The sequence below is a fragment of the Myotis brandtii genome, unplaced genomic scaffold (genome assembly GCF_000412655.1).
Source record: "Myotis brandtii unplaced genomic scaffold, ASM41265v1 scaffold555, whole genome shotgun sequence".
Classification (NCBI taxonomy): domain Eukaryota; kingdom Metazoa; phylum Chordata; class Mammalia; order Chiroptera; family Vespertilionidae; genus Myotis; species Myotis brandtii.
In genome coordinates, this window is record NW_005370065.1 from 1,468,944 (window position 1) to 1,483,124 (window position 14,181).

Consider the following 14,181-nt stretch of genomic DNA (forward strand, 5'->3'; position numbering starts at 1 on the left):
AAGACTTATATTTTTGATATTTATTTTATATATTTAAATGCCATTTAACAAAGAAAAATAAACCAAAAAAATGAGTTCGTGTGTCACCTCTGACACGCGTGTCATAGGTTCGCCATCACTGGTCTAGGACCATACACTGGCTGGTGCTGTGCCGGGAGCGGGTGTGGTAATCAACAGCTCCAGAGCTCGAAGCTCTGGACGTGTTTTTGGAAAACCTTGGACCCTTCTTCTGGATGAGACTTTTGCTCCCTGCAGGCTCACTTCCTCCTGAAGTCTGCCTGGGTTGGGAGGTGGGAGGGGAAATCAGTTTGAATCTACAGATAGTTTCCACTGGGCACTCAGAAACTCATGTGCGTGTTTCTGGGTAACTCAGTGAAGGAACCAACATGCGTCTTGAGATCAGGCCCGTACACACCTGAGGCCTGGGTGAGCGGCGGCTCCCGGGCAGGGTTGATGGGTCTCCCGCTGGGCCGGACCTCTGCTGGGGAAGGAGAATGGGAGGAGACAGGATCAGCCCCTGGTCTACATTCTGTTGGAAAACATGGCCGCCTCTCTGGCATCAGGTCAGTGGCTGCTTTGAGATCTTGCTTTGGACTTACCCTCTTAGACTGGAGGGAGGCTGCTTTGAAGGCGATGCCTCTCAGAGGATGAAATGTAAAGAGTTACACATTTTCCACCGTATCAATCACAGTCATATTACACAAGGAATTTGGATATCATTACATATAACTCCTTATTACCATATTAAATAACAGGATCTACCAGCAAGTCTAGTAACTATCATCATCTTGAAGTAGTCAGGAACATAAACAGTATTTCATGATCTGAGTAACAACTGCAATCTATGAAAATCTGCAATTCCTGCTGGTGACAATGTCATTAGAATTGCTAACACGACTCTGGGCTTTGTCTACATTCTGATGAAAGGAAATGCTACACTTCAGCAAGAGGGAAGGATGTCTATCTTCTACCCACTGCACAGATCCCCCGAATGCCCCATTGAGCACCTGGGGATGAGAAGCCCTGAGCTGGGCTCTGCTTCCCTCCCAGATGCCCAGCACGAAGGAGGACTTTCCACTGACTAAAAGTAAACTTCCTAGCCCCGAAGGGGTTTCAGTGGAGCGCCTTCCTCCCTTGGAGCGGTGATATGAAGACCCAGAAGCCCTCCCAGCACAGGCAAGGCACGAGCTTAGGGCCTGAGACACAGCGAGGTTCAGATTCCAGCAGTGCTACGTAATGAGTGTGCGACTGACTAGCTACTTCACCACTCAGAGTCTTCGCCTCCTCCTGCTAACACACACCTCACAGCTCTATGCTGGACAAATGAGGTTGTGAACATGAAAGTCATGGTCAGTAAATGTTAATGTCTTTCCTTATTTTGCAGAGAAAAATCTGCCTTGTCACCAAGTAAGGACAGACTTTCCCTACTGTCTCCTCAGGGAGGCCACAGGGTTTTATAGCACCCCCCTTCCAATTCTGGGTGCCAGCTTATGTTTAGGTACACAGAAAGCTGCAGAGAAATTTTCCACAGCGACTCAATAATCACAGGAATAGAACAATTCTAAAATTTGTATGGAACCACGGAAGACCCCACATAGCCAAAGCAATTTGGGGAAAAAACAAAGCTGAAGGAACCATACTTCCTGATTTCAAACTATATCACAAAGCTGTTGTAATCAAAACAGTATGGTATTGGCATAAAAACAGACAAATAGACCAATAGAACAGAATACAAAGCCCAGAAATAAACCCAGGGAATTAATTTTCAATCAAAGGGCCAAGAATATGCAATGGAAAAAAGCATAGTCTCTAATAAATCGTGTTGGGAAACACATGCAAAGAGTAAAATTGCACCCCTATCTTACAACAAACACAAATAGCAAATAAAAATGGATTAGGCTTGAAGGTGAAACCTGAAACCATAAAACTCCTAGAAGCAAACATAGGGGGTAAGCTTCTTGACATTGGTCTTGGTATTGGTTTTTTGGATTTGACACCAAAAGCAAAGGTAACAAAAGTAAAACAAACAAGTGGAACTACATAAACTAAAAAGTTTCCACACAGTAAAGGAAACCATCAACAAAATGAAAAGGCAACCAATGGAATGGGAGACAATATTTGCAAACCACATATCCAACAAAGGGTGAATATACAAATGATACAAGGAATTCATACAACTCAATATAAAACCCTCCACAAAAAAAGCCAGTTAAAAAAATGAACAAAGGATCCAAATAGACACTTTAGAAAGAAGACACACAAATGGCCAACAGGTATATGAAAAGGTCCTCAACATCACTCATTATTAAGGTAATATAAGTCAAAACCATAGTGACATATAACCTCACATCTGTTAGGATGTCTATTATCAAAAGAAACGAGATAACAAATGCTGGTGAGGATGTGGAGAAAAGGGGGCCCTTGTACACTGTTGATGGGAATGTAAACTGATACAGCCACTATGGAAAACAGAGTGGAGGTTCCTCAAGAAATTAAAAATAGAACTAACTTGTGATCCAGCAATCCCATCTCTGGGTATATACCTGAAGGAAATGAAATCCTTGAGGGGACAACTGTACTCCCATTCACTGCAGCATTATTCACAACAGTCAAGGTATGGAAACAACCTAAGTGTCTGCCAATGGATGAATGGATAGAGAAAATATGGTATATGTATTTGGACAATGGAATATTATTCAGACTTAAAAAAGAAGGAAATCCTGACATTTGCAACAGCATGGAAGAATCTGGAAGACATTATGCTAAGTGAAATAAGAGAGAGAAAGACAAACAAATACTATATGGTACAACTTACATGTGGAATCTAAAAAAAAAAAGTCAAACTCATAGAAACGAAGAGTAGAAGGGTGGTTGCCAGGGACTGGGGGCCAGGGTGATATAGGAAGAGGTTAGCAAAAGGCTATGAAGTTTCAATTATAAGATGAATAAGGTGTGAGGATGTAATGTATAACATGGTAATGATAGTTGATAGTAATACTACACTGTGTAATTAACATTTGCTAAGAGATTCAAACTTATAAAAAACAACCAAAAAGTGAGGTGGTGGATGTGTTAAATTGATGGTAGAAATCCTTTCACAATTATACATATATCAAACTATCATGTTGTAAACTTCAAATATATTACAGTTTTATTTGTCAATTATACCTCAATAAAGCTGGGAGAAAAGAAATCAAAGGGATTAAAGAAACTCTTACAACTCAATAATAAAAAGACAAATAGCCCAATTAAAAAATGGACAAAGGATTTGATTAGGCATTTCTCCAAAGAAGTTATACAAATGGCCAATAAACACATGAAAAGATGCTTATATCATTAGCCATTAGGGAAGTGTAAATCAAAACCACAGTGAGATACAACTTTACACCCACTTTGGATGGTTATAAAAAAATGGACAATAACGTGTTGGCAAGGATAGAGAAATTGGAACCTTGACACATTGCTGGTGGGAACATAAAATGGCACAGGCACTTTGCAGAGCTGCTTGATAGGTTCTCAAAATGTTCAACATAGAGCTGTCATTTTACTCCTAGATGTACACCCAAGAGAATGAAAAACATATGTCCATATAAAAGATATACGTTTATGTTCATAGTATCCTATATAATAAAGAGGTAATATGCAAATTAACCCTCACACCCTCACAAGAGGGCTGCCTACGACCAGGCTGGCAGGGAGGTTAGTGAGGGACAACCAAACGACTGAACAAGCAGGCTGAGTGGGGCGACCAGGCCAGCAGTGTGGGGAAGTTAGGGGCGACCAGGCCAGCGGGGGGGCAGTTGGGGGCAATTAGGGCAGTGAGGGGCTACTAGGCCAGTGGGGGAGGGCAATTAGTGGTGACCAGGCCGGCGGCGGGGGGGCAGTTAGGGGCGACCAGGCAGGCAGGCAGGTGAGTGGTTAGGAGCCAGCAGTCCAGGAGTGTGAGAAGGATGTCTGACTGCCGGCAGTCGGACATTCCCCGTGGGATCCCGGATTGGAGAGGGTGCAGGCTGGGGTGGGGCAATCAGCCCGGCGGGGGGGTGGGGGCAGTTAGGGGTGACAAGGCAGGCAGGCAGGTGAGCAATTAGGAGCGAGCGGTCCAGGATTGTGAGAGTGATGTCCGACTGCCGGTTTAGGCTTGATCCCTGGGATCGGGCCTAAACCAGCAGTCGGACACCCCTCAAGGGGTCCCGGATTGGAGAGGGTGCAGGCTGGGCGGAGGGGACACAACCCCTCGCCCCATGCACGAATTTCATGCACCAGGCCTCTAGTTATTCATAATAGCCCAAAAGTGAAAACAACCCAAGTGTGTCCATTAGTGGATAAATAGATAAAACACAAAATGTGGTATATTCATTGAAGGAATATTCACTGAAGGAATATTATTTAGGCTAAAAAGCAATGACATTCTGACACATGCTATATCATGGATAATCCTGGAAAACATTATGCTAAGTGAAATAACACAGACACAAAACAACAGCTATTAGATGATCCCACTAACATGAGGCACCTAGAACAGGCAAATTCGTAGCTAGAAAGTGTCATAGAGGTTATTAGGGGCTTCAAGGAAATGAAAAATTATTGTTTAATGGAGTTCTGTTTGGGATGATGAAAAATTCTGGAAATGGATAGTGGTGATGGTTGTACAATGTTGCAAATGTACTTAATGCCACTGAATTGTACACTTAATAGTAGTTAAAATGGTAAATTTTATGTTACGTATATTTTACCACATGAAAAGCTTAAATAAGTGTACTCTAAAAATGAAATCTTGTATTAATATCATATGTGGAAAAATTACTTTCCACAAATAAAGGAAATTTACAACAATGTATATGGTGAAAAGACAAGGTGGTTATGAAATGCTAGCTCTGATAAAGGCTTTGACCTTGAGTCCTCTCTCTCTGAGAGGCAGAACAACCAAGTACTTAGAGCTCAGAATCTGAACTCAGACCTTCAGGGCTTGAATCTCAGCTCTTTTCCTTTACCAGCTGGTGACCTCAGGCATGTAACTCAGCCTCTCTGTGCCTCAGTTTCTTCATATATTAAATGGGGTTATGAATAGAACCTGCCTCATAGGATGATTGAGGAGGATAAGTGAGGTAGTACACCCAAAGTACTTAGTGTAATGCCTGTCATATGGCAAGTTCATCGCCTGTAAGGAAGTTTAATGCCATTCCAGCACCAAACTGACTGTTTACTCTTGCTGGACTCTTTTAAAAATATATTTTTATTGATTTCAAAGAGGAAAGGAGAGGGAGAAACAGAAAGAAACATCAATGATGAGAGAAAATCATCAATTGGCTGCCTCCTGCATGCCTCTCAATGGGAATTGAGTCCACAAACTGGGCATGTGCCCTGACCCCAACCTGAGCATGTGCTCTGACCAGGAATCGAATTGTGATCTCCTGGCTCACAGATTGATGCTTAACCACTGAGCCATGCCACCCGGGCATCCTTGCTGGACTCCCAGACCACCTTCTCTCCAGGCCAGCCTTCTCTGACTTCTCCCTCCCACTCTTAGACTGAATTAGTCACCATCCACTGCATCCCACATTCAGCCCACCTCTATGTTCCTGAAGGTACTGTTAGATCTGATGTATCTGTCTTCTGTGGCTAAATGTGAGCTCCGTTAGGGCAGGGTTTCTGTCTTTCACCTCCAAATTCTCAGCAGTTATGCACAGTGATAATGCTCAGTAAATAGAGAATGAATACATTCAGGGAGAGGGAGGTCTGTGACCTCTTGGTAACCCCGAGGGATCTGTGGGTGGGTGCTGTTTTATCAAGGTTATATGCATAATGCGGTATTCTAGTTTGGTGAAATATAGTCTGTCTGGGGACTAACTATACTAGTAATCCTAGGAGTGTACTAGTAGTTAAGCACAGACAGAAGGATTCACTCTGTGCCTCTCTAGGCTGCCCTGGTTTCAGCTCCTAGGGACTCAATGCCTCAGAAAGTCAGAGGCAGAGCCCAGCTCCTGGAAATCCTCCTTCCTCCTCCTCCTTTGCCCTCCTTTCACTCAGGCCCAGCCGCCTTCCGCCTCCCACCCGGAAGGGGCTCGCCAGTGGGCGCACTCACCCAGGCAGATGGGTGGTTTGCCTGTCCAGCTGCCATCTGCTTTGCAGGTGCGGTGCTCGGAGCCACCTTTGAGGGAGAAGCCCTCCTGGCAGGTGTAGATGAGTGTGTAGCCCATGGAGGGCAAGTCCAGGGCCCCGACGTTGGCGTGGGTTGGCGTCTCTGGCTGCTTGCAGTGGTGGGCTGGACCAGAAGAGAGACACTGTTGGACCTGGGAGCGGAGGGCCTGCGGCCATTCCCGGTCCCAGAAGGAACATCCCCCGCCTGTGCCCTTCAGGCCCCTCTCCTGTCCAGCATCCCCTCCCACGCCTTCCCCCACCTCCCAGCCCTGGGTCTACAGGACTGGACATGATGGGCAACAGGTAGATGCTGGCCTATCAGCCCCGGGGAACCACAGCCTGCAGCACTTATCCAGAGGGAAGAGGAGTAACTAAGGTCAAAGCCTGGAATCTTCCATCTGAGGGCTGGCTGTGGTGGTTACTAGTTTTTGCTGCCCCCGGAAAGTTCCTTCTTTTATGTTGCTAAGGCCTAGGCATTGCCTTCAAAGATCAGAAAGGCTTTTGTGTGAAATGTTTTCTGTGAGTCCCCAGGGTGAGATGATGACAGAGACCATCATTGGTGCCAATGAGCAGTGTGCGCTCCCTGTCATTCAGAGCATCCCAGCGCCCTGGCTGCCCAGCTCTGGGGAGACAATGTGTCGCCAAGGCGGGTTGTGTTGGGAGGTGGGGGCGGCGGCACTCACGGACACAGTCGGGCGGGCTTCCGCTCCAGGTCAGGTTGGGGAGGCAGGTCCTGGTGGTGGAGCCCTGGAGCAGGTAACCTTTCTGACAGCGGAAGAGCACTGTGCTTCCCACCTGGGGCGAGGACAGAAGGTACCACGATCACCTTCCAAGCAGCCACGCTTCATACCTGTCACTCGGTCACTCACTTTCCCATGACCCAACTCCTACTCCCGCCATTGCCTCTGCCCGCAGCCCCCTTCTTCCACTTCTCCGCCTGGTTAGATCGCATCTGTCCTTTGAGGCAGCTTATATTATTCCTCTTCTACATGGGCTCGCCCAACACCCTCATCAATGCTCTGATGGGACACTCGCTACTCCGCTGCTGTGGGCAGTGCCGGACTTAGAATTGGAGGAGCCCGATCTGAGTAGAAGCCGATTTTGGCTTCTACTGAGTGACAGCTGCATAAAACTCTCTACACTGCAGTCTCCCTAAGTGTGGAGTGGGGCAGGCCAGCCCTGTCACCACTGCGCCGGAAGGCTGCGACACGAATGCAATGGTGGATCTGGAAGCATTTTATAAAATGTGAAGAAATTGCCTCTTTCTTCTATGAAATGGTAAGTTCCTTCAGGATGGACATGTCCCTCAGAGAATCTGACACTGTGCTTTGTAAATCTACTGAGCAGAGAGCTGCCCTCCCTCCCTCACTCCAGTATTTCCCCACGCTCACCCTCCACGTGTTCCTCGCCATCTGACTCAACCTCCACAACCACCAGCTCCATCTCCTACTGAGCAGAGAGCCGCCCTCCCTCCCTCACTCCAGTATTTCCCCCACGCTCACCCTCCACGTGTTCCTCACCATCTGACTCAACCTCCACAACCACCAGCTCCATCTCTCCCCATCCAATCCATGTGGCATGATGCTGCCCATCAGCTTCCTAAAACGCAACTCGATTGCACTACTTCCCAGCTCAAGACACCCGTGTGTTTCTATGACATATAGGAGCCGATTCTAACATCGAGTGAAACTCTGAATTTCCATCCCCTTCCTCCATGCTCAACCTCTTTGTCTGTTGGTATTTCATCATCTCATTCAGCAAACGTCACCTTTATATACCCACTCGTGCAAATCAAAAACCTCACGTCATCCTTGATTCCCCTCTTTCCTTCAATCCTTGGTCCAATCCATCAACAACTCCTCTTGGTTCTACCTAAAAAATACATTCTAACCCAGGGGTGGGCAAACTTTTTGACTCGAGGGCCACAATGGGTTCTTAAACTGAACCTGAGGGCCGGAACAAAAGCATGGATGGAGTATTTCTGTGAACTAATATAAATTCAAAGTAAACATCATTACATAAAAGGGTATGGTCTTTTTTTTTTTTTTAGTTTTATTCATTTCAAACGGGCCGGATCCGGCCCGCATTCTCTCCTCCACTGTCACTGCACTTGCCCACCCCCCCCTCCTCCTGAGCTGCGGCAATAGTGTCCTACTTGTCTAGCCTCTATTCTTTTTTTTTTAATTAACTTTTTTTTTTTAGAGAGGGAGAGGGAGAAAGAGAAAGAAACATTGATGTGATAGAGAAACATCAATTGGTTGCCTTCTGTAAGACCCAGGGATGAACCCAAAATCTGAGCATGCGCCCTGAGCTGGAATCGAGCTTGGGACCATGCTCAACCAGCTGAGCCACAGCGGCCAGGGCTGGCCTCTATTCTTAACCCCCTTTTATTCGTTCTCTCATCAGCAGCCAGGTGGTGGATCAGATCGAGTCACCTTCCAATGGTGTCCCCTGGGATTTAGAATAAATTCCAAAATGCTATCCTGGCCTCAAAGCCCTACATGACCTGGCCTATAACTTTCTCTCTTCAAAAATTATTATGTGATATTTGATGCATAGGAAAAATATATGGAGTCCATGTAGACGTGGGTTATAACAATAAAATGAACACTTTAGATTGAGCTCACTACTCAGGAGCTAGAACATTACAGACGAGGGTGTCCCTTCCCTGCCCGCTTCCTCAGCTCCCTCTCAGTGGTAACCACCACCTGGAATTCTGTGTTTTTAATTTCCTTGCTTTGTTAAAAAAATAAGTCTATCACATATGTGTACCTATATCTCTAAGCAATGGACATGTTTCTTGGTTTTAATTCTGAGAGAAATAGTACCTTACCACCTTTGTCATTTCATGTTGTGCTGCTAAGATGTATCCACACTGGGTGGGCTGCAGTTCATTCATTTTCACGGCTGTCTAAGAAGCCATGACCATACCACAGTTTCCCCGTTTCTTGGTAACATGTGACAGAGTGACGGGGGTCCCGTGCAGCTCAGCTCCAACAGGCAGAGTTCTTTTCTCCTCCAGCTCCCAAGGTCTTGTCCCCCACTAGTGCTGTTCCAAGCAAGGTCCCCGGGCCTTCCGAGGCCGACAGTGACAGGAAGGGGCAGGAAGCCCGAGGCCTGATCTTGGCTGACCCCATTACCTGGTAGCCCTGGGAACTGTTCTGTATCCCAAACTGCGGCATGCCGGGGTCTGCACATGTGGTCAGCGTCGGGTCTGGATCGCAAAACAAAGAAACAGACCACACGGTCACAGAAGCTTGCCTTGCCTCGCTCACTCTGAGAAACAGATGCAGAGAAGAAAACGGAGCCATGTCCTGATGTCCCTGCCTCTCGATGTTCCCACCCAAGACAGACCCCTGGCTGACACCACCATGCCTTGTAGCACATTAACTCTGTTTCACATCCTGCTCCAAGAAGCTCAGAGGAGGACTTGCCCCCCCTTTGCAGGTGAGACCCCTGAGCACCGGGAAGGAAAGCCAGCTCCCTCTGAGAAACAGATGCAGAGAAGAAAACGGAGCCACGTCCCGATGTCCCTGCCTCTCGATGTTCCCACCCGAGACAGACCTCTGGCTGACACCACCATGCCCTGTAGCACATTAACTCTGTTTCACATCCTGCTCCAAGAAGGTCAGAGGAGGACTTGCCCCCCCTTTGCAGGTGAGACCCCTGAGCACCGGGAAGGAAAGCCATCATCTTGGGCCCCAAAGAGGGATGCCCACAACTGGGACAGTGCCCCAGACCACCTCTCACCTATGCAGCTGGGCTGGGTGCCGCTCCACGTCCCATCTGACTGGCAGAACCTCCGTGGCGAGCCCACCAGCACCAGAGGGGGCTGGCAGGAGAAGGAGACGGACGACCGGTAGGAGAAGCCGCGGTCCTCTCTCCTCCCCCGGGCCGGGACCCCAGGATCTCCGCAGAACACAGCTGGGAGCACAAGGGAGAAAGGCAGGTCCAAGCTGCTTTCCAGAACACAGTGTGCGATCCCAGTGTCCCCACCCCCCTGCTGCTGTTTCCTCTCCTTCCCATATTCAAAGTGCTCATCAATAACCATCCAAGTAACAGAGAAACACTACAGGAAGTTTAGAACATCGAGAAAAAATGAACTCTCAGCCCCTACCCATTGTTCTCCCCTTGCTCCTCCCCCATTTTCATGCCCATCCCCTTCTGGTCTTTGTTTACTTGTAGGTAAAGTTGTGCATGGCTGCAAACCCAACGTCCAAATGTTGTTAACCTTGTTTTATTCACTTAATATTCTGTGAACATTTCCCAGGTTTATGCATCCTTGTCATTTATTGGCTACATAGTTCTGCAATGAGAGGTTGTATCATAATTATAGTTTGTCATAACCTATATATTAGGCACTTTCTATTATTATAGTTACATCTGGCCTTCCTTTTACTTGTATTATTTTCTTGGAGGAGATTCTCTAGGAGTGGACTTATCTTTAAAGGTTTGAGTGTGTTCATGGCTCTCGATGTATAGTACGGACAACTGTCATTCCAAAGGGTGTGCATTTACACTGCGGTGGGTAGTGCATGGAGAGAGTAGTGCATGGAGTGTGCTCATTCATTCAGATCTTCAGAGCATCATTAAAAACTGACTACCTTTGATTCCCAAGACATCACTTCAATCATGAAGAACATCCTTTAGGCTATGATGTGAGTGTGAGTGTGTGTGTGTGTGTGTGTGTGTGTGTGTGTACACAGAGTCATGAGGCTCATAATAATATGCAAATAAATCAGAAGTCTGTGCCGTGGAAACTGGGAGTCTAGACCTGACCAATCAGAAGTCAGTCAAAGGCTGAGTTGGTGAGAAGTCACTGTATCTAGAAAAAGGCAGCACAAAAGATAAGAAATACTAATGGATGACAAAGAAAGAGAAACTTGGTCTTGCTAATAAGCAATGTGGTACCAATTAAAGTAAGGAGGTACCTTTTTAAAGTCCTCAGCCTGGTAAATATAAAAAAATGGGAAAATCCATTGTTAATGAGGGAAGGAGTCAAGAAACATTCTCATAAACTGTTGGAGGTGGTGCAAATTGAGATGCTCTTTCCAGAAGACAGTTTGGCATCATGTGTCCAAACATACAGAGTGCATGTCTGCTGACCCAGGCTCACTCCTAGGACTTTACCACGAGGGTAAGGAAATGCTATTTTCAGGGCTATTTCTTGCAGAACTGTTTCTAACAGGATTAAATTAGAGAAACCCAAATTCTTCACCAGAATGAGATCAGACAAGTTGTGGCAGCTACAACAAGGAAATTCTTTAAACCATTAAAAATAATGATGTGTAGGTCGGTATCTATTGATAGAAAAAGGTGTTGTTGGCCTATCAATGCATACACGTCATGAGCTAGTATGCACAGCACGATTCAATAACGTTTATAGAAAATCATATCCATATGCGATACACGCAAAAATGCAGAGTGATAGTTGTGGAGACACCACCGTGGCTGCCTTTGGGAATTGATAGTTCAGGTAACTGTTGTGTTCTTCTTTGCCTTTTCAGATATCACACTTTTTTGGGGGACAATAACTGTAATTCACTGCTAAAAAGCAATGCAGCTATTTCTCAAGAAGAAAAGCACTGTTTCTAGTCCAGACTCTGCCCTGAGACTTGCTGTGTTCCATTCCTAATGTCACCCTGATGGCACACGAAGGTCTGGGGGTTAACCACGCACCAAGTGCTGCCTTTCCTGGGTCCACGTCTGAGCTGCTGGCCCTCGTCTCTGCTGACATTTCTCAAATGGAAGCAAACTGTCAGAGGTACCCAAGCAGGGTTGTGAGTATGTTGACAGGTTTTTGCAGCCTTAGACCAATGCCAAGTGGACAAGAAGAATAGGTCCTATTCTTTGTCCAAAGCACAGGCACCGAGAAAAATATCCAGAACCAATTCTCGGGCTCTGACAAGAATAAGTGACCCGGACCCTGTTTCTCCAGGGGACTCGGTAAGAAATGAGCCCTGAGGGGGACGTGGGGCTCTCTGGGACTGACTGGGCCAGGCGGGTAGAAATAAACGGTCACCGGGAAATCACGAGTCCCAGGAGCCCTTCTGTGCTGGTATTTGCCATGAAGACAGGCCCCCCATCGCTGGCTACTACCCGAGCCAGTGAACAACCTTTTGGGTTAAAAACCTTCCTCTCATCTATGGCTTAATTTCTTACCACTGTGACCACACAAAGTCTGTAGCTAGGGCTCCATTTATTCTCATTTTCTTCCTTTAAACTTCCTTCCTTCTTTAATAGTGTCTGACAGAGGTCCTCCCTGGTCTGGGGTGGGGTATCTGGTCTAGAACTCTGGCAGTAGAGCTCGGAGGGAAAGGGAAGGAGCCGGCAGACAGGAGGCGCTAGAGAGCCCTGTGAGCAACTTACGGAAACACTGAGGCAGCTCTCCGGTCCAGGATCCGTTTCCCTCACAGGTGAGCACCGCGGGCAGGGAGAGCTGGTACCCCTCCAGGCAGGCATACGTCACGCTCGAGCCCCACATGAAGTCGGACCCCACCACTTTCCCGTTGGGGATGAGTTGAGGCGGCTTGCACATGATGGCTGGGGGGAGATCACAGCAGGCTGAGTTCTGGTGCAGTCCCGGTGAAACCAGGCCCGTCACCAGCACGAATGTCACTGGCCACCCTGCACCTGGCAGGCGTCTGGGCTGAGCAGGAGGAGTCAGGAATGGCCCCTCTCACTTCGGGAGCTCTGGTCTTTCTGCTCCTTTCGACGCCTGACAATCCACTCCTCTCAAAGCCCAAGCCTCGCCTTGGTACCTCTGACTCCCTCCTTGCAGATGTTCAGGGGCCAGTCCTGGTTAAGATCTCAGGGCTCTGCCTCGTCACCCTCCCTTCTAGACGCCCAAGGCCCACGCCTCACTTCTTTGGCCCTCTGTCCACGCCTGCAGCCCTCAGACGCACCTTTGCAGATTGGCTTGGTACCATTCCACGTCCGGTCCTTGGTGCAGCTCAGCACAGACACCCGATGGGACTCCATCATGTAGCCAGGGACGCACTGGTATGTCACAGTTTTGTTGTACCTGAAGTCACTGCCCAGCCGCAGGCCATTGGCCGGAACCCCAGGGTCACCACACTTTATGACTAGGACAGGGAGATACAGCATTTTTCACTCCGTCCCCAGCCCTCGTCCCCAGCATTCCAATACCACCTTCACTCCCTACACACTTCCAGGAAGGAAACTGTCAGATAAGGAATACCCGGGCCCTCCCAGGTTCTCAGGTGGGCACTGCCCAGTCCCCCTGCAGGAGTCCTCCTGCACCCCACTCCTCTTGCCACAATACCCTTGTGCACCCCAGAAACTTGGGCTATGATGACCATCCTTCTTATTCAAAGCTCACCCCTCAAAGAGGAAGTACCCAGAGGGCTCAGTTCCTAAATGAGGCGAGGACTCAGCGGGAGGGAGGTCTCCAGGTTGAAGAGCCTAAGATGTGTCAATGAACCCCACAGACAATTTGTCTACCAGCGGGTGTATCTTACCACCTGGTATTCTGCCTATGAGGCCTCAGTAGGCCCAGGAGTCCGAGAATCAGGGTCTGAGGACCTATGCAATGGTTGTAACTATGTTATGGTATCAAGTGAGGCTGGGGTTGGTGAGCGCTTGCTGTGGAACAAAAGTGAAACTTGACATAGGATTTCAGATAGAGCCTGACATCAAAGACCAGGACTTGGAAAGGGAGAATGTCAGATCCCTTATCTTATCACTTCCCTCCATCTGGGCCCCACAGGGACTCACTTTCCAGGGAAAAGGGGTTGGGGCTGCCCTTGAGAGAAGCAAGAAAGGGGAGCAGTGGGGTTACACAAGGCTTTAGAGCCAGGCCAGGGTAGGGATGTGTGCAAGGGAGAGAAGAACCGACAAAGATGGTGGGTGGTGGCAGTGTTAAAGTGGGGGTTTGCCCTACAGGAGAAAAAGAAAGCCCGAGGAACTGGCCAGAGCCTGAGAAACAGCAAATCGGTGTATCTCAACCTCTGAGCCTCAGTCATCTCACGTAAAGGGGCTAAATAGTAGCTACTGCAGCGGAGTGGGGTGAGCATCCACTGG

The 14,181-nt window shown here is 47.7% G+C and overlaps 1 protein-coding gene across 1 annotated transcript in view; it reads right to left on the reverse strand.

Annotated features, from left to right (window-relative positions):
* LOC102258474 (CUB and sushi domain-containing protein 2-like) overlaps positions 1 to 14,181 on the reverse strand; it is a 223,335-nt gene that overhangs the window by 7,688 nt on the left and 201,466 nt on the right. Inside the window, exons 47-53 of the mRNA XM_014549497.1 lie at positions 13,044 to 13,223; positions 12,508 to 12,681; positions 9,889 to 10,062; positions 9,279 to 9,352; positions 6,822 to 6,933; positions 6,083 to 6,262; positions 416 to 481 (exon numbers count right to left, since the gene is read on the reverse strand). Coding sequence (XP_014404983.1) covers positions 416 to 481; positions 6,083 to 6,262; positions 6,822 to 6,933; positions 9,279 to 9,352; positions 9,889 to 10,062; positions 12,508 to 12,681; positions 13,044 to 13,223 — 960 coding nt within the window. The remainder of the gene's footprint in view (positions 1 to 415; positions 482 to 6,082; positions 6,263 to 6,821; positions 6,934 to 9,278; positions 9,353 to 9,888; positions 10,063 to 12,507; positions 12,682 to 13,043; positions 13,224 to 14,181) is intronic.